Here is a 25,000-nt window from a genome sequence, read left to right as displayed (position 1 = left end):
TACATTTCTATTTATGTTCTCTATTTTATTTACATTATTTACATTTCTATTTTATTTACACTGTGTTATGCACTGTCACTTGAAGTAACTTATAAAACTATTTTCCACTGTTCACTTATATTTACATTCATTGCTTTACTTGCTGTTTACACATTATTTACAATTCCACTTGCACTGTTTTACTCAACAGAAAGATCGTAGTCACTCTCTTTCAATTGTCAGCCCTTTACCTCTTTCCACACAAGGTTTAGTAGGGGGTAAAGGTCACAGGGCCCTTTGCATGGGGGTAAAAAGTGGCTGAAGTTAGCAGGAGCAAACAGAAGTACCTTCACCTTGGAAGATGACAGTGAACTGATTGGGGTGGGCCGGGGTGGCCTACCTAGGGAAATGCATTACTGCCAACATCAGCCTCTTGACAGCTGCTAATATATAGCAGTGAAATGATTGGCAGGAAATCTAGACAATACATTATAAATTAGGTAGTTCCAGGTGAATGTAAATATCACTTAGGCTTCTCCCTTCCCTCCTTATATATATTTTTAGTACAAGAATAGATTATACGGCACATTTCAAGGGGAAATAAACAGCGAAAATTAGCGAACGAGTGCACGTGAGGTGTTGTCAGGTGATAATTAGCCAATTCCAGGTGTACGGCACTCTCATTCGCCTTATTTCTTTTTGGTATATATTATTTTGTATAAGAATAGGGCATAGAGCTTATTTCAATGGATAAAATCAGTGGAAAATTCCAGGGAAGATTTACTTAGCGTAGCATGGCCAGGCAGGCGAGAGGAGAGGGTAATGGAGGGAAGGTGGGGAGGGGAGTCAAGAATGGGGAGAAATGGCTAAATTGTCAACAATGGATGGGAGTACAGATGTGATTAGGAGTGCTGACTAGTGTTGGACATTGGCAGTACTGACAGATGATACAAGCTACCACTTGAAAGCCTGGGGGAATTCAAAATAACACAGAATCGCAAAAGTGACACCCCGTGGTATGATCCCTTGCTCCCAAGCGTCACAAAAGTGACGCCCCGTGGTTAAGGGGTTAATGTGTCCAACTCTGGGCAAAGGCTCCAGAGCCTATTTCTCAGGGGCAGTGGCCTATCCCAAGGCCCAGTAGTCCTCCTACACCTCCACATGTCACCACTTCGGCGCTAACACCCACTGTCCGTACTGAATACCGTACATGCTAAGGCTGTCTCATACAGGACTGGTGTATCGGTATCAGCGGGGGTTATTTTACGACATGTCGGCAGGTCATCTGGTAGATCAGGAAAGTCTGCTTTTTATGAAATTCAAATCCTTAAACTGTTCTCTGCCTCAGTTGGGATTCAAACCTGGGTCCATTAGGACTGCAGGCTGCCTCTCTACCAATTCAGCCAATGTCTCCCCCATGCCCATACCATCTAAGCTCACACTCTTTAACTCATGTCCACAGCATCTTTCACAAATCACATTATTCTTTATCTGATCCACTCTCCACACACATTCCACAACAGTCCCATCTCCACTGCTCTTACTCCTGACTTTACATTTTCATGTCACACTCACATCCTCATGTTAGAGCAAGTGCTACCACTCCTTCAGGCAAGCCTCCCACAGCTGCCACACTCAGACCTCTTCTTGGTTATAAGAACCATGAACTCACCTGGAGAGCACATGCAACCAGTAGTGTGGTATTGTACTTGCCCCCAGAAGCCTGGAGGTCCTTTAGTACAATGATCTCATTTATCAGCATCTGCACCAGAGGAACCAGAAAAAAGGGTTAATATCAGAGTCTCATACATAATACACTGCATATAATTATTAACATAATATGAGCCAACAAACTGTGAACACAGATACAGGTAAGTGGAGGACAAATGCAACTTAGAAGCTAGAAGAAATGGAAAATTCTTATTCGAACAAACAATACATTTTCAATATCTCTGTTGTATTCAGCCTATATGGCTAAATCATCAAGACAATCACTTTCTCCCTCTGATTGTCTGACACCCTTAATTCTCCATCTCTAATAAAAAAGACTGTTTCAAAGTGAGCGATGCCCCATTAACAATTAATCAGATACAAATGTGTATCACTCACCCATGCAATACAGACTGTTCTGAAGATAAAGAACTTCAAATCAATTCGTCCAACAGATGGATTAAGTTCTCGGCCGGTGAAAAAGTCGGGAAGGATGAGGCCACTTTTGCCGAGAGGGTTCTTTGCATCATTAGGGACATAGGCACCACGGATGTATGCAGCAAGGGAGATCAGCACTCCCAGAGCCATGGTGGTAGCCAGTAGCTGTCTGTACTTGCCATACACCTGCACCACATCATACTCCAGGTACATCAGCAGTGGTAGGACCGACATTGACAACACCATTGCCAGCCAACCTATCAAACCAAAGATACATAATAAATGCACACATGCACACACACAGTACATTATGAACCAGTGTCGCACTCTATAATGTATGCTTGCACCCAGTCAGCTTGTGTGGGCTTTTTACACTTCATTCACAGACTACACACACACATATCCAAAGCCACTCCAACATTACACTCACACTTACAAGCACTTCTCACCCTACGTACAATCTCTATCAGATAGCCTAAACCACTTGGTAGAGATACATAGGCTGCATCGTCCCCTTTTCGGTTGGGATAGGCAGGTCCTGCAGTGAACATTCAAAATGGCTGATGATGATGATTTTATATATATATATATATATATATATATATATACTGTACCTGTATATTCCTCATCCATCTGCCTACGGGTGACTTTACACTCCCTCTTCCGTCTTTCTTTCCATAATTCTTTTCTCTTCCTTCTGCCTGTGGGTGACTCTACACTAAGTGACAAGCTAAATGGTTTCCTGTACAAGGGGAAATCATTTACTATGCTGAGTGGTAACCATATGACCAAATTTTGGAGCCTGGTGGTGTAGTGGGTAATTACAGCACTCCAATTGGATTGAGCTGGTGAAGGTTTATATTCACGGGGTGGCTGGGGTTTATTGCTCATGTAATGCCACTCAGGGATGAGCGAGTCTGGTCACTCTCATCTTAAGTGTCACGACCAACTTGCCTAGCCCTGGGCACTTATGCTCCTCATGGGGCAACGTAGGATTGGATGATGGATGGATGGATATACTGTATTTGCCGGTGTATAAGGCCAACTTGTGTATAAGACCACTCCCAATATTTCCATACAAAATGTGGGTTTAGACTAGGTACACTCTGCGCATAAGACGAGCCCAACTCTTTAGACACTGGGAGCTTGCTGCCCCAGTAACCCCAGTCCTTTATTACTCTTCCCACTGACCAGTGAAGTGATACTATTAATACACTGCTAAGCAACACAGCCTTTGGTTAGGTTTTACTTTACACCAGCTTCTTCTATGGGTTTCATAGGCTATCTAAGCTGCATGTGCCACCTCCAATATCAAAATGGGTTATAATTCAATATTCGAGTATAAACTCATACTGTACTGTATTAAAAACTTAAAATCATGTTACCATGGATTTTATAAAATGGGTTAAAGGAAAGTTACATTTTATTAGTCATCACATCAACTGTCAGCAATTAAAAACCATCAAAATCAGTATCATCCACATCTGACATTATCAGTTCATAAACTTCATCCTGCGTTAAAGTTTGCAGTTCTTTGTCGTAAGGATCAAACTCTGAATTCAATGGTGAAGCTTTGGCATTGGCTTCCTCTTCCTCATCCGCCCACGAAATGTCACCTTCTATGCCATCCACTGAACTGGATATTCTACATTTCTTGAAAGGAGTTGATGACTGTTTCCACAGAAATATCATTCTATGCCTTGATAAAAAAATCACAGGTCATCCAGACCTGAAGCACACATATTCCAACAACTTGTATAAGACTTTTTTACCACTGATCATTCACTCGTTCCATTGCTCATGGATGCGGTCCTTGAATGGTTTATTCAGAGAGACATCAAGTGGTTGTAGGATTGAAGTTAATCCACTGGGAATAACATCAATGTCACTGTTGTTTATCACTATTGGTAATAAGCCCTGCTTCAGATCTGGCAACCCTGCACTCGGTGGTAATTTGTGAACAACCTAGCCAGTCGCTACCAAGACACATGATGGTGTTCATGGCGTGGACTCAACAAGTTACTCGCCTTTCTTGTCTTCATGGCCATATCCATGGAGATAATTTTTATAAAAGTTTGCCTTCATATAGAAAACAAGTTGTTTGATGATGTTAGTAATTTCAACAGCTTCTGACTGTATACGTACTATATTTAGGGAAACAAGGGTCAAGGTGAGCGTTTAGCGATATTCCCTATCATGCCTATGGATCCCATAACCACAGGATGTAGAGGATGGGATTTTATACTCAGTGTTTAGGATGACCCCCAATTTTGGACATTTTTTAATGAGGTTCAAAAGTCGCCCTCTACACCGGCAAATACGGTATATGTATGTATATATATATATATGTATGTATATATATAATCTAGTGCAGTCCCCAAAATCTGGAATCTAGATTTCCGACAATGCCAGTTTTCCAAAAGAATTTTGAAAGCATCAGTTAACTGAAAAAAATTTTTGTTGAGGTTTGTACAGTATTACCACACACACACACTTACACACAAATACACAAATCCTGGTTTAGTTTTCAGGATCGTTGTTCACCAAAAAGGGACCATGGTAGTCTACCGTAACTCAAGCTAGCAGACTCACTTGGGCCACAAAACGGACTTCATAACTTTTTTGTTCTGTGATTCCATCCCCATGGGAGGAGGGAGGGGGGGAGAGTTTATTGCTGAGGGAATGCCTATAAGGTGAGTGGCTATAAATATAATTGATGGCAATGATACAGTTCTAGTTTTCTAAAAGCTTCTTGTCACGACCATTTCAGATTTGGGGAACTGCACTGTATATAATTATGTACGTGCCACACCATGCACCACGTCATACTCCAAGTAAATAAGTAGCCTTCTGTTGCTGATTCACTCACAGATTACATTAAAAAAGATCATGGTGGTATAACAATGGACAGAACCAGTGTCAGCCACCTTGTTACAATCAATAAGCCAACCTGTCATAATTAATCTATCAGTTCAAATGAAGCCAAGTTTCCTCTTAGTGGAATCTCCATACCAAGGTTGGCTATGGTACAGCTGATATTTTCTATGGACTAAAAGCTAAACCAAGAGCCAAAACCAGCTAATTATTTCCCAACAGTTGCTGGAACTTGTGGAAAAAAGACATTCCACATGTGTAATAAGACTTGAAATAATGTCAGAAGTCTCACTTTGGACTGGGATCTTGTTTAACTGTAACTGAGTTTCCTGCCTATGAAAGATGACTGAAGCTAACTACCAATATGTCAAACCTACGCTGCAATCATTCTCATACTTTTCCTCTTTTTCTTTCTTCCTTTTTTAACCACACCATACTCCATCACACACCATAATCATCAGCACTAACAAACCACCACCACCATCTAACATGTCACATCTACAAGGTATTACAAAAATTATAAATGCTGATATAATCATAAAATTCTTACTGATTAAAATCCAACTCCAAGACGCACAGAACCACGAAGACTAACCATTGCGGCGTACAGTGCTTCCATTACGCGTCTTCAGCACACGGCCCAGGGGTAGGAAGTACAAGAGCAGCTGAGAGGCTAAGTAACCCCCCACGATGATAACTGCCTGGAGGTCATAGTAGGCCACAGGCTTTGGCATCGGTGGGAACTCTTTAATTGTGCATCTTTTCTGAGGGACACAATACAGTAACAGATGGTTAACCCTTGGGTGAACATCTGTACCTTGGAAATCTTATGACTACAGTTTACTACTACTGTACTGTTTACCTGCAAAGTGTATATATGAACAATACACTGTATTATTCATTCTGACACTTATACCTGTACAGTGTATTACACTGTATACATCTACAGAGTACTGTACTGGAGAGCATATAGTGTATAAAAAAAAAGTTTCTGAGCTACAATAGCCATTGAAGCATTATAACATTTGAAACATAATATACAGAAAGTACTACATAATGCAAACTGTAAACTGATCAATGTTAGTATGTGTGAACAATGACAGAAAAACTCAACACAGCACACATTCTATTAAAAATACCCTGCAATCTTTTAAGGTGCTGATAAAACTCTATAAATAGTATTGTACTAACTTCAAGGCTATGGTTTAAAACAATGCTGTAGTTCCTACAAACAAAGGATCAGTTTACATGTTGTTATGTAATCTTCTTTCATTCGGTTTCTGTCTGCTACAATAACAACAAACATGCAACTACTAAGAAATTGAAAATCACTAGCTTTATGAATAATAAATTACATGTATTATTAATCATGTAAAATTTCCAGATAAACATAGAGAACAACATGAAAAGCACATTCCTTATGGACAAATCTTAACCTCTGCTGTTATATCACACTTTAACATGGACTCCCAAATATACTATGCAGATAAAATGCCTTACCTTAGTGCAGGCCTCATTAAGAAGGAATGGCATTGCTAGCATGATCGCCATTAAAACAAATGTCTTCACAGTGGCAAGGGCAGGCACAATGGCACATACAACATTCTTCACTCCAGCACCAATCTTGCTCGTCAGGCCACACAGCTTACTCCCTATGCCAGCCGAAGACTTCTTAGCTGCTACTTTTGAGTCTGCCACATCAGCCTTCACGTTGTTCATCTGGCCATCAATATCATTCTGTCACAAGTAACAGGATCACAATAGTTACATGTTGAATACAGTACAGTATTATAATACTGTATATGCCAACACTGCAACCCTTTGAGACCATTCCCAATTTTCCATTATAACTACAGTACTGTACAAGAAGGTTCTAGTGCCCACATTAAAATATGGGTGTCAGACTTTGGCATGAAAATGGAAAGTCAAGAGTAAAAGCATTGGAGATGGGACCGCTGAGGAATGTATGTGGAGTACAGCGAGTGGACAGGATACAGAATACTGTAACGTGATTCGTGAAAGATGCGGAGTGAGGAAGCCTGTGGACACCAGAATTGAAGAAAGTGTACTGAGATGGTATGGCCATGTGGAGAGAATGGATGACAACAGAGTGGTGAAAAGGGTACATCCGAGTGAATTTGAAGGAGGAAGGAGGCGAGGTAGGCCAAGAAGGTGGAAGGTTATGGTGGATGAGTATGTGAGGAAGAAAGGCATGAAAGTTGGTGAGGCTATGGGACTGACAAGAGATCGAGCTGGCTGGATGAATTTTATTCAGAGAAGAGCATGAACAGGGATTTGGCACCCCTTTTTAACGTGACGGTGTTCGGACTGGCTCTATCGGATAAGTACACTATATGTGAAGTTACCGAACGTGATGAAATTTTTTGGCTTATAAGATGGTGCGAGGATTCTGTGGGCTTGAATGATATGTGAATGAAAGCGTGGCCCATTGAATTGGATAAACTTTGGCTGTTTGGATGCTGCTGCTTCTCACCCCACCCTAGGGTGGAAAAGGAGGTCCGGATAATGTTGATGATGATAATATTTTGGCATGATATGAGTGCAAAATGAGATTACTAACATTAATGACCCTTGGATGCTGCTTCCCCATACTAGGGAAATACCCTGGGGATCCCACTCAGCCTAAAATCTGGTGCAAATGGAGGTCTAATGGTATTAAAATAAATAAATAAATAAAATAATAATAATAATCCCAGGTAAAAAGGAAAAAAGTATGGCCTTGCATAAAAACAAAAAATAAAAAACATAAGCTCTACTTTGTGGTCACATCTGGAAAATATTCAGGATTTTTTTTTTTTTTTTTTTTGGATGCCAGAGAGAAAGAGAGAGAGAATGACTGCTAGTGTATATCAGTGTATCAGTACCCCAATTATGCTTAGTGGTTTATTTATTTATTTATTTTTTTTTTTTTGGAAAAAAAAAAAAAAAAAAAAAAAAAAAAAAAAATTAGATTATGCTCTTAAAGCGGTGGCTCAATCGGTAGTGAGGTGGGCTGCAGTCCTAACGGACCCGGGTTCAAATCCCGCTGGGGAAGAGAAAAGTTTAAGGATTTGAATTTACTAAAAATCAGACTTTACTGATCTACCAGTAGACCCCCCAACATGTCATAAAAATACCCCCGCTAATACTGATACACCAGTCCTGTATGAGACAGCCCTAGCATGTATTCAGTATGGATGATGGATGTTAGCGCCGAAGTGGTGACATGTAGAGGTGTGCGGTGTGTAGGAGGACTACTGGGCCTTGAAAGCAGGCTGTGAAGCCTATGTCCAGAGTCGGACACACACACACACACACACACATACACACAAAATCAGCTGCTTGCCCCTAAGTAGCATAATATGAGTAATAAAACCTAACTATACCTTGGGTGTAAACCCTTAACCCCTTCAATCTGATGATGCATTTTATTGATTAATTCATGCTGCCTCAACACAACATTGTTCAACTTGGGAATGATTTCTAGGACTGAAGCAGTTAACGAAGGCTACACCTAACTCCTTCAGTTCAAACGTCTCCCTTAAACTTGCTAAAATCTGGAAAAAAAAAAAAATGCTGTCAGACTGAAAGGGTTAAGGGTTGCATTTGGTTAGAGCACCCTGACCCACTCTATCAGGAAGTCCTATAAAGTGTTAAAAAATTTTCCCCACTACAGTTTAATTCTTAATTATTATGCTGCTTTGCCCATTCTCTCAATGTACACAAAAAGTTGAAATATTCTGGAACATACACTGATGTATAGCTAAAGAGGACTGCCTGTACCTATCTACCTACCCATTTGTCTGTCTATGTAGAGTAAGTTCTTGTTATACATCCTTTATTTGTTTATTTTCTTTTTTTAATTCAATCAATATCTTATATAAGAACTGGAGGGTGGGGGTGCCCATCATCCACCCACTTAGTGTAGCGCTACTCTGTTTTTAGGGTAGCTCTACATTCAGTGGCAAGCCAAATGATTTCCTGTAAACCAGGAAATCATTGACAATGCCCAGTGGTAACCCAATAACTAACCAACACGTGCTCCCTATGCGACAACAAGTGGGCTGGCGAAGGGTTAGTGCCCCTTTCCAGAAAACAACTAACTAAAAATATGAACACGAAGCCTCGGACCAGGACTGACAACAGGTGATGACGACTAAGGAGGACATGGTACGGACTGCGACATGGAATGTAAGGGGTGCAAATGATGAGATAAATGTTAGATAGTCCAGGTGCTTCAGGGTGCAAAAGTGGATGTACAGTATATGGATTAACCAAGACTAAATGGGGAGGTGAGAGGGTGAGAGAATGGGAGTATGGATTGGGTATATGCATGGGAGTGGGTAAAAATGAGAGGGCAAAAGAAGGAGTCTGTACTGCTGTGTGCAAGAGATGGAAGGAGAATATAAGACAGTATGGATCAGTTGGCTCAAAGACTGTGTGGGTAAGATTGAAAGTTGGACTACAAATGTGGGCGATTGTTTGTGTGTGTATGTGTCAATGCAAGATTGTGCAAGTAGAGTGAAAGAAGAGTTCTGAACAAATGTGGTAACATCCATGGAAAAGTTTGAAAGGAATGAGAGAGTGTTTTTGACTGGAGATATGAATGGAAAAGTAGGGAACGTGAAGGTGAACGGAGTAGTTGGTGAGTGGGGTGTGCCTGCAGAGGTGGATCAGAATGGCAGTACTCTAGTGGACATGTGTGATGGGAGGGGGTTGGTGATAGCCAATACCCTCTTCTGACACAAAATGATCCACAGGTATATATGGCAAGTGATGAGAAAGGTGGGTGGTGAATTAAATGAACGGAAGGCAATGACTGATTCCATGTGTGTGTGGATGATGGAATGAGAAGGTGTGTAAAGGATGCAAGAGCATATAGAGGTTGGGGGAGTGGACTTTCTGACTACCAAATTTGAAAGCCAAGGTTCAAATAAAATGAAGGAAATGAAGGAGGGAAGGAGAGAAGGAAGCAGTTTACACAAAGAGGATAGAATAGTTACAAGGGGATGGAAAAAAGGCAGAATAAAAGAGAGAAGTGGAGAAGCGATTGGGTAAATATGATTTGGAGCAGATGGGGGACATAGAAGGTGTGTAGAAGATATTCATGGAAGAAATCTGTGCAGCATGTGAGGTGGTGTGTGGGGTGAAGAGAAGACGAAGGGGGTGCAAGGAACAGCCTGGTGGAATGAAGAGGTGAGACTGGCTGTGGCACAATGGAAAAAAACATATAGTGAGTGGATGAGAAACATGGGTGTGGAGGAAGTTGAGAGATGCAAGAGAGAGGTGAAAAGATTAATAAGAGAGAGTAAGAAGAGAGTGCATGAGAAATTTGGAAGTAATTTCAATGTAAAGTGGAGGGAATGTAAGAAAATGTTCTAGAAAGAGGTAAAGAGAGTTAGACAGGGTGTTAAAGGAGTTAGTTGAGGAGTGAAAGGCAAAAATGGTAAATTACTAGCGGAGAAGGGAGAAACAGTGAGCAGATGGAAAGAACACTTCAAGGTATTGGTGAACATAGAGAATGAAAGTAATGTGAGTACAGTATAAGTGGCTGGGGAATGGCTGGGAGGAGGGATGTGAGAAGAGAGGAAGAAATCAGTAGGATGGAAGTTGTGGAAGCAATGAAGAAAGTCAAAATGGGGAAAGCTCAATGAACTGAAGGAATGTGTGGTGAGATGCTGAAGCATGGGGGAGAGATAGTAGTAGAATGGATGTGGAAGATGTCCAGACTGGCCTGGGAGGAAGGTAAGTCCCAGAGGATTAGAAGTCAGGTATAATTTTTTTTACTGTAGAAAGTAAAAGGGGAAAAAAAAGTGTGTGATAATCACAGGGGCATTTGTCTTACTAGTATAACAGGAAAAGTATATGGTGGGATACTTAATGACAGAATTAGAGAAATAACAGAAGAATTAGGTGGAGAAGAAAAGGGAGGATTTAGGAAGGGAAGAGGTTGTGTAGATCACATATTCATTCTTAGGTCTTTAGTGGAAAAGTTTCTAGAGAATGGAAAGAAGTAGTATGTGGCCTTCATGGATTTGGAGAAAGCATATAACAGGGTAGATAGACATGGAATGTGGAAAGTATTATGAATACGTGGAGTAAATTGAAAGTTGTTGAATGCCGTGAGGAGTATGTATGAGGGTGCTAAGGCTGCGGTGCGTACGGACGGTGAACTGAGTGAATTCTTCTATCTGAAGGTTGGATTGAAACAGGGGTGTGTCATGTCTCCATGGCTGTTCAGTCTGTACATGGATGGGGTTATAAAGGAGATACAAGGTAGGGCAGTGGACGTTGGAACAGCCCTAATGAGAGAGGGCAGTGTTTTGAAACTCCCTGTACTGTCGTTTGCAGATGATACTGTGTTGTTAAGTGAAGAGGAAGGGGAGCTGCAAGGCTCGGTGAATGAGTCTGGGAAAGTGTGTAAGAAACGGAATCTGAAGGTGAATGTAGGGAAGGGTAAAGTTATGGTGTTTGAGAGAAATGAAGTCACTGAATGTATGGTGAGGTTGGATGAGGAGGAAATGGAAAATGTGAGTGCATTTAAGTACTTGGGTAGTGATGAGTAAGGATTGAAGTTTAGAGGGTGAAGTGCTTGAATGGATACAACAAGGAAGAAAGGTTGCTGGTTCTTTGAAAGCAGTGATAAGAAACAGGGAAGTGAGCATGGAAGTGAAAGAGCTGCTGTATGACAGTATTGTGATACCAACTTTAATGTATAGAAGTGAAGCTTGGACCTTGCTGGAGGGACACAAGTCACGAGTGAGAGCAGTGGAAATAAGATATTTGAAAGGAGCATGTGGAGTCACATGGAGAGACAGACTTACAAATAAGAAAGAGAAGGAATTTTGTGGTGCGGATGTGGATGTGATAGAAAGCATTAGGAGAAACACACTGAGGTGGTTTGGTCATGTGGAGAGGATGGAGAGTGAGAGACTGACAAGGAGAGTGTATGTGAGTGAGGTGGAGGGGGGGTGAGGGAGGGGGAAGCCAAGAATGAGATTGGGGGATGGAGTGGAGAGGTATATGAGGGAGGGGGGTGTGAGCTGGGAGCAGGGGAGTGAAATGGTGGGGGACAGGGCGACATGGAGGTGATTTGTTTGTGGCCACCCCTTATGGGATTAAGGCATCTGGCAATAGATAGATAGATAAATAAATACAAGAATTGCCAGTCAAAGTTCCAGTGTTATTTATAATGCTGAAGTGCCAGTTTCCCCAATTTACAGTATAGACTGTAGGGAAAATGTCAAGATACTCTGGAACACAACCATTAACTGTCAGGATACTCTGGAACACAACTATTAATTATAAGGAGGAAAAACATACCATACCTTAATTATGAAGCGGGCTGCCTGTACTTACAGTGTCCTTGTTAGAAAGGCGAAGTGACTGCCTAGTGGGCGTGGATGTGCGTGGAGCAAAGAGATCGGCCCGAGTCAGCCTAGGCCGTACTGTTGGCTCAGAAAGCTTGTCATCCAACAGAATAGCTTCCGGCTCCACTGATGTCACTGATGTCAGTGTCTTCTTCACTGAGACAGACTTCTCTATCACTCTCTCTGCTTCCTTCTGAGCTGGTCGGCCAGGACTTTGGGTTTTACGTGCAGGGCTGCGGCTTTTAGCAGCTGGACGTCCACGACTCCTTGATCGCCCTCGGCTCTTGGACCGCTTCCTTGTAAAATCTGCCAATGACTGTATCAGAAAAAGCATGTCAGCTGATAATCGTCACCACCATTTTCATTATGGTATTTTAGTTGATCATCACTTATTCTGTTTTAGTTTTTGAATGCTCCAACATGCTTGCATGTGATGGCCTTGGTCACCTGATGGCAGCTCTCAATGCTGCTCGATCTCTGGCAGCCTCCCTGTTCAATCCTTAACTCTGAGGTCACACTCAATGACCCCGTCCCAGGTCTTTTTTGGTCTATCTCTAACAACCCCACACCTAATATTAATGCTTCTCAATTTCTGCATCCAATTATCATCCCCTATCCTCTTTACATGCCCAAACCACCTCAATTTACCTTTCCTCATCACAACACCAATAGATTCCAGTCCCATCCTACCTCTCAACTCTTCCATCATAAACCTAGTCCCACCAGGCCTTGCACTCTTGGAGGCACTGCATATCCACCTAACCATTGTCATTTCTGTACTGACTATCATACTACCATTCAGTATCATTCTATTCTTCTACCCATTATAAAATTGGGTGGCTAGATTAGAAATTGACATAGAAATGCATAAAATTAGCAAACTATCAACATAGTTTGGAAGTAGCATGTTAGATTATCATCACCACCACCATTATCATCTTAGTCTTATTCCCAATAAAAAACAAGGTGGGTTGGACAGAAACAGCAACAGGAATGCAAAAAAGGAAGAAACCTATAGACAGTGCCTTGTAAATATTGGTCATACATCCACTTTTCAATCTGTCTAACTACTGCCAGACACCTTAATCCCATAACGGTTGTCCACAAACAAATTGCCTCCATGTAGCCTTGTCCCTCGTCATTTCACTGCCCTGCTCCCAGCTCACAACCTCCTCTCTCATATACCTCTCCACCCCATCCCTCAATCTCATCCAAGGCCTCCCCTTCCCTCTCTCGCCCTCCACCTCACTCACATAGACTCTCCTCATCAGTCTCTCGCTCTCCATCCTCTCCACACGCCCAAACCACCTCAATGTGTTTCTACTAATGCTTTTTATGACATCCACACCACAACGCTCCTTCACTTCCTCATTCGTCAGTCTGTCTCTCCATGTGACTCCACATGCTCCTCTCAAATAACTCATTTCCACTGCTCTCACTCATGACTTGTGTCCCTCCAACAAGGTCCAAGCTTTACTTCTATATGTTAGAACTGGTATCACAATACTGTCATGCAGTAACTTTTTCACTTCCATGTTCACTTCCCTGTTTCTTATCACTACTTTCAAAGAACCAGCAACCTTTCTTCCTTGTTGTACCCTTTCAAGCACTTCATCCTCTAAACTTCAATCCTTGCTCATCACACAACCCAAGTACTTAAATGCACTCACATTCTCCATTTTCTCCTCATCCAATCTCACCGTACATTCAGTGACTTCATTTCTCTCAAAGATCATAACTTTACTCTACCCTACATTCACCTGTAGATTCTGTTTCTTACACACTCTCCCAAACTCATGCACCAAGCCTTGCAGCTCCCCTTCGTCTCCACTTAACAACACAGTATCATCTGCAAACGACAGTACTGGGTGTTTCTAAATACTGCCCTCTTTCATTAGGACTGTTCCAACATCCACTGCCCTACTTTGTATTTCTTTTATAACCCCATCCATATACAGACTGAACAAACATGAAGACATGATACATCCCTATTTCAATCCAACTTTCAAACAGTAAAATTCACTCAGTTCACTATCCACACACACTGCAGCCTTAGCACCCTCATACATACTCTTCATGGCATTCAACAACTTCCCATTTACTCCATAATTATATTCTTAATACTTTCCACATTCCATGCCTATCCATTGTCATACATTTACTCCAAATCCATGAAGGCCGCATACAACTTCCTTCCCTTCTCTAGAAATTTTTCACTAAAGACCTAAGAATGAATATCTGACCTACACAACCTCTTCCCTTCCTAAAACCTCCCTTTTCTTCTCCACCTAATTTCTCTGTTATTTCCCTTATTCTGTCAATAAGTATCCCACCATATACTTTTCCTATTACACTAAGAAGACAAATGTCCCTATGATTACCACACAATTCTTCTTCCCCTTTTACTTTGTACAGGGAAAAAATTATACCTGACTTCTAATCCTCTGGGACTTTACCTTCCTCCCAGGCCAATTTGGACATCTTCCACATCCATTCTACTATCTCTCCCCATGCTTCACCTTCTCACCAGACACTCCACCAGATCCTGAGGCTTTTGCCCATTTTGACTTTCTTCATTGCTTCCAAAACTTCCATCCTACTGATTTCTTCCTCTCTTCTCACATAACTCCTTCTCCCAGCCATTCCCTAGCTACATGTACTCACATTACTCTCATTCTGTATGTTCAAGAATGCCTTAAAGTGTTCTCTCCATCTGCTTACTACTTCTCCCTTCTCCACTAGCAAGCTACCATTTTTATATTTCACTCCCTGACTAACTCCTTTAACACCGTGTCTAACTCTCTTTACCTTAGAACATTTTCTTACATTCCCTCCACTTTACATTCAAATTCCTTCAAAATTCCTCATCCACTTTCTTCTTACTCTCCCTTACTAATCTTTTCACCTCTCCTCTCTCTATATGTAACTCTCTCTTTCATCTCTCAACTTCCTCCACACCCATGTTTCTCATCCACTTGCAATATGTTTTCTTCCTTTGTGCCACAGCCTGTCTCACCTCTTCATTCCACCAGGCCGTTCCTTGCACCCTTTTTCATCTTCTCTTCACCACACACACCACCTTACATGCTGCACAGATTTCCATCCATCCATCCATAGCCAGACGCCATGTATCCCAAACGGGGTAGTCAAGGGCTTAGAGTTAATTGTTTTACAGGGAGGGGCACTAATCCTCCACCAACCCCACTTGACACGTAGGGATGCCAACAGCATCTGGTGTTCCCAGGCGGTCACCTATCCAAGTACTAACCAGACCCAACGTTGCTTAACTTCGCTGATCGGACGGGAAGCGGTGTACTCAACGTGGCATGGCCGTTGGCTTCTTCCGTGAATATCTTGCACACACCTTCCACGTCCCCCATCTGCTCCAAATCACATTTACCCAATTGCTCTTCCACCTCTCTCTTATATTCTGTCTTTTCTCCATCATCTTGTAACCTTTCTACCTTCCTTGTATGAACTACTTCTCCTATCCTTCCCTTCTCGATTCCTCCATTTTATTAGAGCCTTGACTTTCACCACCACCATGTGGTGGTCAGAAAGTCTACTCCCCTAACCTCTATATGATCTTGCATCCATTACACACCTTCTCATTCTATCATCCACACACACAAAATCAATCACTGCCTTCCGTTCATTCACTTCACCACCAACCCTCATCTCTCGCCACATACAACTGTAGATCATTTTGTGTCAGTAGAGGGTATTGGCTATCTCCAACTCCCTCCCGGAACACATGTCCACTACAGCACTGCCATTCTCATCCATTTCAGCAGGCACATTCCACTCACTGACTACTCCATCCACCTTTACACTTCCTACTTTTCTATTCATATCTCCAATCAAAAACACTCTCATTGCTTTCAAACTTTTTCTTGTGCGCTTCAACATTTGTCCAGAACTATTCTTTCACTCTGCTTGCAAGATCTTGCATTGGTGCCACACACACACACACAATCGCCCACATTTGTGGTCCAACTTTCAATCTTACCCACGCAATCCTTGTGCCAACTGATCCATACTCTCTTATATTCTCCTTCCATCTCTTGCACACAAGAATGCACATTCCTTCTTTTGCTCTCTCATTCTCACCCACTCCCGTGCATATACCCCATCCATACTCCCATTCTCTCACCCTCTCATCTCTCCATTTAGTTTCAGTTAATTGACATACATCCACTTTTGCACCCTGAAGCACCTGGACAATCTCTCTCTCTTTCACCTCATCATTTGCACCCCTTACATTCCACGTCGCAATCTGTACCACGTCCATTGTTCAGTCCTTAGTTGTCACCTGTTGGTTAGTCCTGGTCCAAGGCTTCTTTTTCGTATTTTTAGTTAGCTGTTTTCCGGGGAGGGGCACTAACCCTCCGCCAACCCACTTGTAAAGTAGGGAGCACGTGATGGTTCGTTAGGAGGTCACCACCCAGCACTGTCAATGATTTCCTGGTTTACATGATATCATTTGGCTTGCCACTCAGTGTAGAGCTACCCTGAAAACTGAGTACCGCTACACTAAGTGGGTGGATGATGGGCACCCCCATTAAAAAAAAAAAAAAAAAAAAAAAAAAAACCTACTACTACTACTCTACATCCCGCAGACCCATATCTAGTTACAGTAGTGAGTAACCTATTATAACATAGCAGTGATGCAAGGCTGTAAGCGGTTGGCTGCCAATAATCCTGGGAGGCACAACCATGTAAACGAAATGAGTCTACAAGCTTGGTAAGTAGCTACACAGACATCACTCTTTGGCAGGATACTGCAACATATAAGTTGGCTACCACAGAGTCAAAGTCTATGCTGAGACTTGCACACTGCTACAAATCCTATTACACATCACAGACTTCATTTTCTCCAAGCAGAGTCCAGCAACAAGCAGTTAGCTGATTTTGGCACTTGGCTTAAGTTCCAGTTCATACAAAACAACAGCTGTACCATGGCCAACCTCAACACTCAGATTCCTTAAGAGGAAGCAGAGCATCATTTATCTGATGTGCACTGTATTTGTGACGTAAGTCTTACAACCTTCAAATTCAGTGAAATAAATTATGTCACTACCAAAAGCTTTCACTCAACTCAGGAGACTCCCCCCTCCTCCCCTTGTAGTGGGATTAATGAGAGCTGTATCTACTCCCCTTCAGTTCAAAATGTCTTCTCTCAGCTATATAAAACTATCTAGCAAGAGCAAGAATAAATCATCATATTAATGAAGTGGTTAACCTCTAACAATGTAAAAAAGTAGCACTACTGACTTTTAATAATGACTAATGAGGAAAACTGATAGAAGAGTTTAATAGTATCTTTATATCATGTAATGTACACCTACTTCACAGACTTAACCAGTGACAGACTGCTTATTCTTATCAACATATATCACAGAGCATTGCTATTGAAACAGAAAGGCTCTCATATTACAACATGAACTTTAGAAAGAACATTAGGGGGGGAAAAATAATTTTTCCTCAAAATCTGCCACTTTGCACACCCACACCCACATCCCCACTATCTATCTATCAATTGCCGGACACACACACACACACACACACACACACACACACACACACACTCTATTTATCTATCTATCTATCTATTGCCAGACACACACACACACACACACTAAATAATACCATCTAAAAGTAACAACATTACAATGAACAATATGTCATGTGAGTAATGTAGTTAAGAGTCTGGGAATGTTTGGTTTGTCCGAACAGCAGGACTTTCCTTCTTGAAGACTTAGTTTTGTATCACCCATTTCTACAGCAATTTATTCTGTCTCACAACTTACCACTCCCTTCTGTGCTATTAAAATGATTATAATGCTGATAAACTGTATTTTGTACAAATAACAAATGAAAGGACATTAACCAGCTGAGTGCAGATATAAACTGGTAGGACTGTAGTATAGCTGAACAACTTACCATTCCCTTCTGTGCCATTTAAATGATTATAATGCTGATACACTATATGTAGCAAAAATTATGATCAAAAGGATATTAACCACCTGTATGCAGATATAAACTGGTAGTACTGTAATACAAATGAAAAACTTAGCATTCCCTTCTGTGCTATTAAAATGATTACACTGTTGATACACTATATTTTGCATAAATAATGAATGAAGGGATATTAATCAGCTGTATGAAGATATAAACTGGCATCACTGTAGTATACAGCTGTAGTTCTGGGTTCATCTGGAACATGAACCTGGTGGACTTTAGGCTGAAGCTGCTGTTCTCCAGCAGTCGATCACCCTCCTTTTGGGGGTAGGAGTTCATGGATGTTTGTACAATATATTTGGGCAGAGGAGCTGCTCACTTTTATCAGTGCTATCCAGTGAAGGCATCCCTCTTCCAGAAGAAAAATAAAAATAAAAATAAAAATAATGGGGGGGCAGGGCTTGCAAGAGAACTTGCTTGAGATATGAGGATAATGTATGACCCCAGAACTCACCTTGACATCTTTGTACTTGACGACATATTCTGAATTGCCCTCGTCACTGAAGCGTATCTGGTACTCGATGTCATTTAGGTCCACAACAGAGCCTTCAAACCACAGTGTGGACCCCGGCCATCGTGCCATCACCCGATCATTCACTTTAAACTTTCCCATGGCTACCCTGCAACAAATAGAAAAGTTAATAAAAAATGATGCCAAAGGTGAGGGATGGGGGAGGTACAATACAGTAAATGAATCAGGGTGGTGTGAGTTGGAGGGAGAGCAGCCTGATGGAAGAAAACAGGGTGATATCTGTGGACACCCCCTCTGGAATAAAGGCATTTGGTTATATAAAAACAGACAGTACACACTAACAGCCAATCCCACATTACCCCCTTGGAGGTACAGAGGCCCAAGACTAGGCTACCAAGTCTAGTTAACTGAAATGCTCGAGGACCAGGCTACTGCCACTGGCGGGAATAAATTACACAAACTTATACAATTATTCATACTTGCAACATAAGCCCATCTCCTGCCCCATTTTCTGGCAAACATACATCCACCCACAAAAGTCCAATCCCCCACCCTGCCAGCTCATCCACCCACCCACCCTCACTGCAGTACACACCCACCCACTCACCCTGACCACCTAAACCAGCCACTCATCCACCAAGACACACTAGCAGGATGAACTGCAAGTTTACACCCACACACCCACCCACCAACACACACCCACACCCACACACATACACCCACACCCACACATACACACACCCACCCACACCCACACCCACACAGAGGCTTTTATAGTACAGAGAAGCACAGGCCTACAAATACTGTATGGTAGCCTGCATTGCATATAGTTCCCCTCCATTCTTCTCCCCCTCTTTGGCATTGTGATTTTTTTTTCTTTCTTATTTTAATTATTCCAGTTATTCCCCTTCCAAAGCTCCCTCTCCCATGATAATTACTGATAATTCCCATGTTTCTCACCATTTAACTTTTTTATCCTCACTCTTTCTCTGATACTAATCCTTGTCCTTTTTCACTTTAATGATTCCTATTCTTCCCCTACCTCCCTCCCTCTTCCTTCCTCCCATGCCAAGTACCTGTATTTGTATTCCCTTTAAAATGCTGGCTGTGACAACACAAGCTGCCACCACACCCTCAGGAGGAGGGCAAGGAGGGCTAGATGGAACGCGGAACGCGTCCGGGCAACAGGGTCAAAAGTTCATCCGGGCCGAGCGCCCCTATTCCCTGGAACTCACCCGCCGCCTAAGTCAAAGTACACTACCTTCCGGGAGAGCTGACTACTGACAGGATCGGGGTGGAACTGGCCTAACAGTTCTGAGCAGCACCCAGCCACGGCCTGTAGCCGTTCACAAAAAACAAGGGCCACGGCCTGTAGCCGCTCACCACAAAGGACCACGGCCTGCAGCCGGGCACCAGAGACAGCCTGTAGCCACTCACAAAAAAGGTCACGGCCCATAGCCGGACTGCTAATTAGGAGACAGCCTGTAGCCTCTCCGCCCAATGCTGCTCACACCCCCTACAGAAACCAGCGACGGCCTGAAGCCGCACTGGGGAGAGACCAGTACGTCCCCTCTCCTGTAGTTGGCTCGGAGAGCAAGACACCAGCGACGGCCTGTAGCCGAGCCCGTAGGGAGGAGACAGTCTGTAGCTGCTCCTCTCCTGCACATCACCCTCCTTGTGGGACCATGGTGACAGCCGGTAGCCGCACCAGAAGGCAGGAGAAGACCAGTAGCCACTCCTTGCCTGAGTTCCCGTTAGGAAGTCGGGCCCCAGCGACGGCCTGTAGACGCGCTGACAGCGAATGAACGGCCTGTAGCCGCCCTCCATCTGTTGCCCAAGGAAACCCAGCAACGGCCTGTAGCCGCTCCTCTCCTGCACGTCACCCTCCTTGCGGGACCTTGGTGACGGCTGGTAGCCACACCGGAAGGTAGGTGAAGGCCAGTGGCCACTCCTCGTCTGGGTTCCCGTTAGGGAGTCAGGCCCCAGGAATGGCCTGTAGCCATGCCGACAGCAAAGGGACAGCCTGTAGCCTCCCTCCGTCTGTTGCCCAAGGGAACCCAGCGACGGCCTGTAGCCATGCTGGGGAGAGTCGCCAAAGTCTCTCGCCCCTTGTGACTCCACAAGATGACGGAGAGCTATGCTCAGTCCTGCCCTCCGGCAAGAGCACAGATTGCCCTCCTGTCCACCCATACCAAGGCAACCTCCAGGAGGAGGACCTCTGCTCAGAGGATTGGTGGAGCGGCCCCGAACTGATCCCAGGGTTGCTCTCCCTCTGTCCGGAGGAAGAGGACGCCTACCTGATGGACTCCGGCCAAGAACGACGCTGCAGCCCAGCCCTGACGGCGGCGCCCCCAGCAGGAGACTGCAGCTGGCGCCCCTCCGAGGACGTCCCCTGCACCCCCAGACAGGCCCACTCCCCACCCCGACGAAGGTGATGCCCGTCCTCCACCAGGCGCTTGAGTGAGTGCCTCCAACGCCTGTTTGGCCCCAGTCCCGAGTGCCAGACCCCAGTCCCCAGCCCCGACAGTGAGGGGCCCTTCGCCACACACAGCCCGAGCCCCAGCAGAGAGACGACGCCCCTGAGAGTGGTCCTGTGGCCGTGGGATGAAGGGACTCCCAAAGGGCCTCTGCCCACCCCGTGCCGAGAGTTGTAAGCCCTGGACCTTCCCTTCCCCCAGTGAAACAAAGTGGATCTAAAGACAGTGAATTTACAGTGAACAGTGAGACCGGCACTTAAGGCACGGGCGTGAGTTTACAGAAATACCAGAATACAGTGAGGCCAGAAAAGACCAAGACCAGTGAGTGTAAAAGAGCAGGCACCCTAGTGAAATCCAGTTACAAGTGTACTGTGGGGCTAAGTAAACCATAAGACCAGAAAGTACGGGACTTCAGACAGTGAATATTACAAACAGTGATATCACCCTCGCCCCCTATAACGGCACCTGCAGATAGCGCTACCAATTATTCCCCTCCCTTGTGCAGAGTCAGTAACACCCTCCCCCCCCCCTCTATGCTCAGCCTATAAACTCAGTGTCAGAACAGTGAATGCCTCATGACAGTGCCTCCTCACCACAGACAGTGCAACAGTGCCTTTGCCATCCTGAACCAGACTTAGACTCCTGTACACTCAGTATCCTATGCGATGCTATACCCACTAATGATAGCCTATGTATTGATTTTTGTCTAAGAGACTGTGCAAGATTGTCTACCTGTTCCACAGCAGCTGAATTTGTCAATATACGTGTAAGGTTGTTGCCTGGTGTTTTTGTGCCCTGGCCCTCTCTTGTTTGTCTAAGCTCGGATCTAGAAAAGGAACTCTGCTACACTCTAGGCACTCTAGGGACGGGAAGCCCCTTAAACACCTAGCATAACACCGTTCTTTCTCATCATTTACCTTCCCCTTCATCATTCTCCCTCACTCTGACATTGGTTGCTTGTCCTTTTTCATTTTATTATTCCAGTGCTTAATTTTCCCCCCCTCTCTATCTTCAATTTCCTCCCTTTCACAAACTCCCCTCTCCTTCCCTCTAAATAAGTCCACACTTTCTGATTACCTGGGTGTAGCTTCCTCTCTATGCCACAACCAGTATTAAACTATTTTTTTTTTTTTTTCCCTGAGGCGAAGATGCATTTGACAAGTTGGTGATGATTGGCTGAATGTTTCATGTCCGAATAACATCGCTGTATTTCAGATAATTACTGTACTAGGTTTCGATTCACATTACCAGTAATCATTTGAAATACAACGATGTTATTCAGACATGTTGCACGCAGCCAATCACCATCAACCTGTTGGATGCATCTTCGCCTTGATTTAAAAAAAAAAAAAATCTTTCTCTCTATGCCACTACCAGTATTTAACTTTCTCTCTATTCACTTCCTCTTTTCACACGACCTGTTGATCAGTGTGCCATTAGGAAGCAGACCATGCCCACTTCTATGGCTAACTTTAAATTGTCACTTGACTCAATCCAAATTTGTGTTCAAGGATATAAATAACCAGCGTATGAAAAGGTCAGTGGGAGGTGGAGATGGTAAGGTGAGGGTGGGCCAGCTTAACCTGCTGCACCACTATGACCTTTACAATCGTCCAGGCAACTTTATTCCACCAGGCCATAATCTAGGTGGCATACGAAACCTCTTTCTCACATAGCTATTTTGCATATTACATATTTTTATCCTCTACTCTGTCAAAGGCAAACTGTTTTGATCCTAGTAATATATAATATCAAGTGAGAATATCAGGTTTCATAGACCAGGGAGAGGTGTTACGAATTAATCAAAATGACTTTAAGTAGGCCCAAAACACCAAGCAGTTCAAACAATACTGGTGCAGCATTTCATAGCAAGTATTGTTACCATATCACACAGGCCTACGTGTATGTACATGGCATGGAGTGAATATCGTAATAGTACTATACAGGTCAGTGACATGGAACAGTTCATTAGGTTTGAGGTGTCGGCTTGCTACATGATTTTATTTCACCACAACTGCATCATGACTGTTTAGTATGGTCACTATTCATCCCTAAATTAACTTCGTAATTCTCGTCTACTTTTCTGTCATTATTATTACCTTCTGTCTGATGAATTCATTTCATTCTTGCTGTCTCCGGACGATTTTATGGAGAAACTATTCGAAATGGGGGTTGAAACAACCTTCATTAATCCTTTAATGAGGACTTCTTGAAATTATATTATCCACGAGTAGCCTAAGACGAATAGCGGTATCGTCGTCTTCAAGGGATTACAAATTCTACTGAGCAGTTGTGCATAAAACTGCTTCCTTACACTTTACTCATGTGGGTACGAAAAACAGCAAAAAATAGAGAATAATAAAATACAACAATCGAAATTATGTGATAACATTTAACCAGTAAACTGGTTAGAATACTTAATACAGAATATACGACCGCCAAACGGTTAGGCTCTTTTATAAATAATTACGTTCCAAGTGGCTAGGACCTTTAGTAAACACGTCATAGGTGTTTACAATGTTTTGTAAATACAGTATAAGTGATTGGGGCCTTTTTATAGACTCCCTAGGTGGTTACGATTGTTTATAACTCCGGCCCATGGTGGTTGAGTACGGACACTTATTGACTGTTAATTAGTTATCATCTTTTGTAATAACTGTGATCCCAGGTGGGTGAGTCTGGGGCATCCCCCTCCTACCCGAGCTGCACCGTACCTATTACTATACTATAGTACTGTGGGCTACACAGCAATCAATGATTTGCGTCTCGGGAACGCGGTGACGCACCCACACCTCGGTCATGCACCCCAATCATCGCATGACCCCCTTACTGAAATGCCATAGCCTATATAAAGCAATGAGTGATGCAAACAAAACGTATTCTGTTCCCACACAATTGCAAGTTAGGGTGTTTGTATGACAGTAGTGACAATAACAATATATTATAAAAGACGCAACCGTGGTTAAGAGAATAATTTATGATGGCATATTTTAAACCCTTCCCAGCGACTTTTAATCAACTGAAAATGTATGGCGTTAGCAAAATATAATTAACGTATATCCTCGGCCTAAGAGTCAATTAAAACAAAGGCTTACAAGCCATATCACGAAATGCCTTTTTGACGTGGAATTAATTAACCTTTCTTATTATCCAGACATCCTCCCTCCGGAAATGAATATAATAAATAGACTATACCGATTCCTTGGACAAATATATGTGTTGTAGGGTAAGGATGCCCTCCAGTGCACAATATCCATAACCGAAAACACCACCCTCACACAAGGACAAAAACTACCAGGAAACCCAAACACAAACCACCGGTATCTGAAAAGAGAGAGAGAGAGAGAGAGAGAGAGAGAGAGAGAGAGAGAGAGAGAGAGAGAGAGAGAGAGAGAGAGAGAGAGAGAATCTTATTTACGGGAGGAAAATTATCGTAGAGCATTTTCTTATAGGATGGGCGAGGGCGGGCGACCACAAACCTTTCATTCTCTCTCTCCCCTGCAATATCAAAATCTGAGTTATGAGGTGCCAATATAACTTCTAACCACTCTATGTTTCAGCCTCTTCCATACGCGTGAATACCACCGTTGGTACTCACACGATATGACAAAGGAATACAATATCACCGTATCAACATCCTAACACCATTTTCCTTTATA

At 43.0% G+C, this 25,000-nt stretch overlaps 1 protein-coding gene and 1 non-coding gene across 2 annotated transcripts in view; both read right to left on the bottom strand.

Moving 5' to 3' along the window:
• Nucleotides 1-25,000, bottom strand: part of LOC145407034 (delta(14)-sterol reductase TM7SF2-like) — an 82,969-nt gene that overhangs the window by 17,788 nt on the left and 40,181 nt on the right. The window contains exons 2-7 of the mRNA XM_080278055.1: nucleotides 18,847-19,012; nucleotides 12,361-12,687; nucleotides 6,502-6,738; nucleotides 5,597-5,765; nucleotides 2,089-2,384; nucleotides 1,652-1,741 (exon numbers count right to left, since the gene is read on the bottom strand). Of these exons, the coding sequence (XP_080134181.1) occupies nucleotides 1,652-1,741; nucleotides 2,089-2,384; nucleotides 5,597-5,765; nucleotides 6,502-6,738; nucleotides 12,361-12,687; nucleotides 18,847-19,005 (1,278 nt within the window). The 5' untranslated portion in view covers nucleotides 19,006-19,012. The remainder of the gene's footprint in view (nucleotides 1-1,651; nucleotides 1,742-2,088; nucleotides 2,385-5,596; nucleotides 5,766-6,501; nucleotides 6,739-12,360; nucleotides 12,688-18,846; nucleotides 19,013-25,000) is intronic.
• LOC145407334 (5S ribosomal RNA) lies at nucleotides 15,591-15,709 on the bottom strand. Its single transcript, XR_013898695.1, has one exon. It is a non-coding gene; the product is annotated as a 5S ribosomal RNA (ribosomal RNA).

Source organism: Coenobita brevimanus, chromosome 72 (assembly GCF_032717465.1).
Source record: "Coenobita brevimanus isolate Jiangsu-jjx chromosome 72, ASM3271746v2, whole genome shotgun sequence".
NCBI lineage: Eukaryota > Metazoa > Arthropoda > Malacostraca > Decapoda > Coenobitidae > Coenobita > Coenobita brevimanus.
This window is presented reverse-complemented; position numbering and strand designations above follow the sequence as displayed.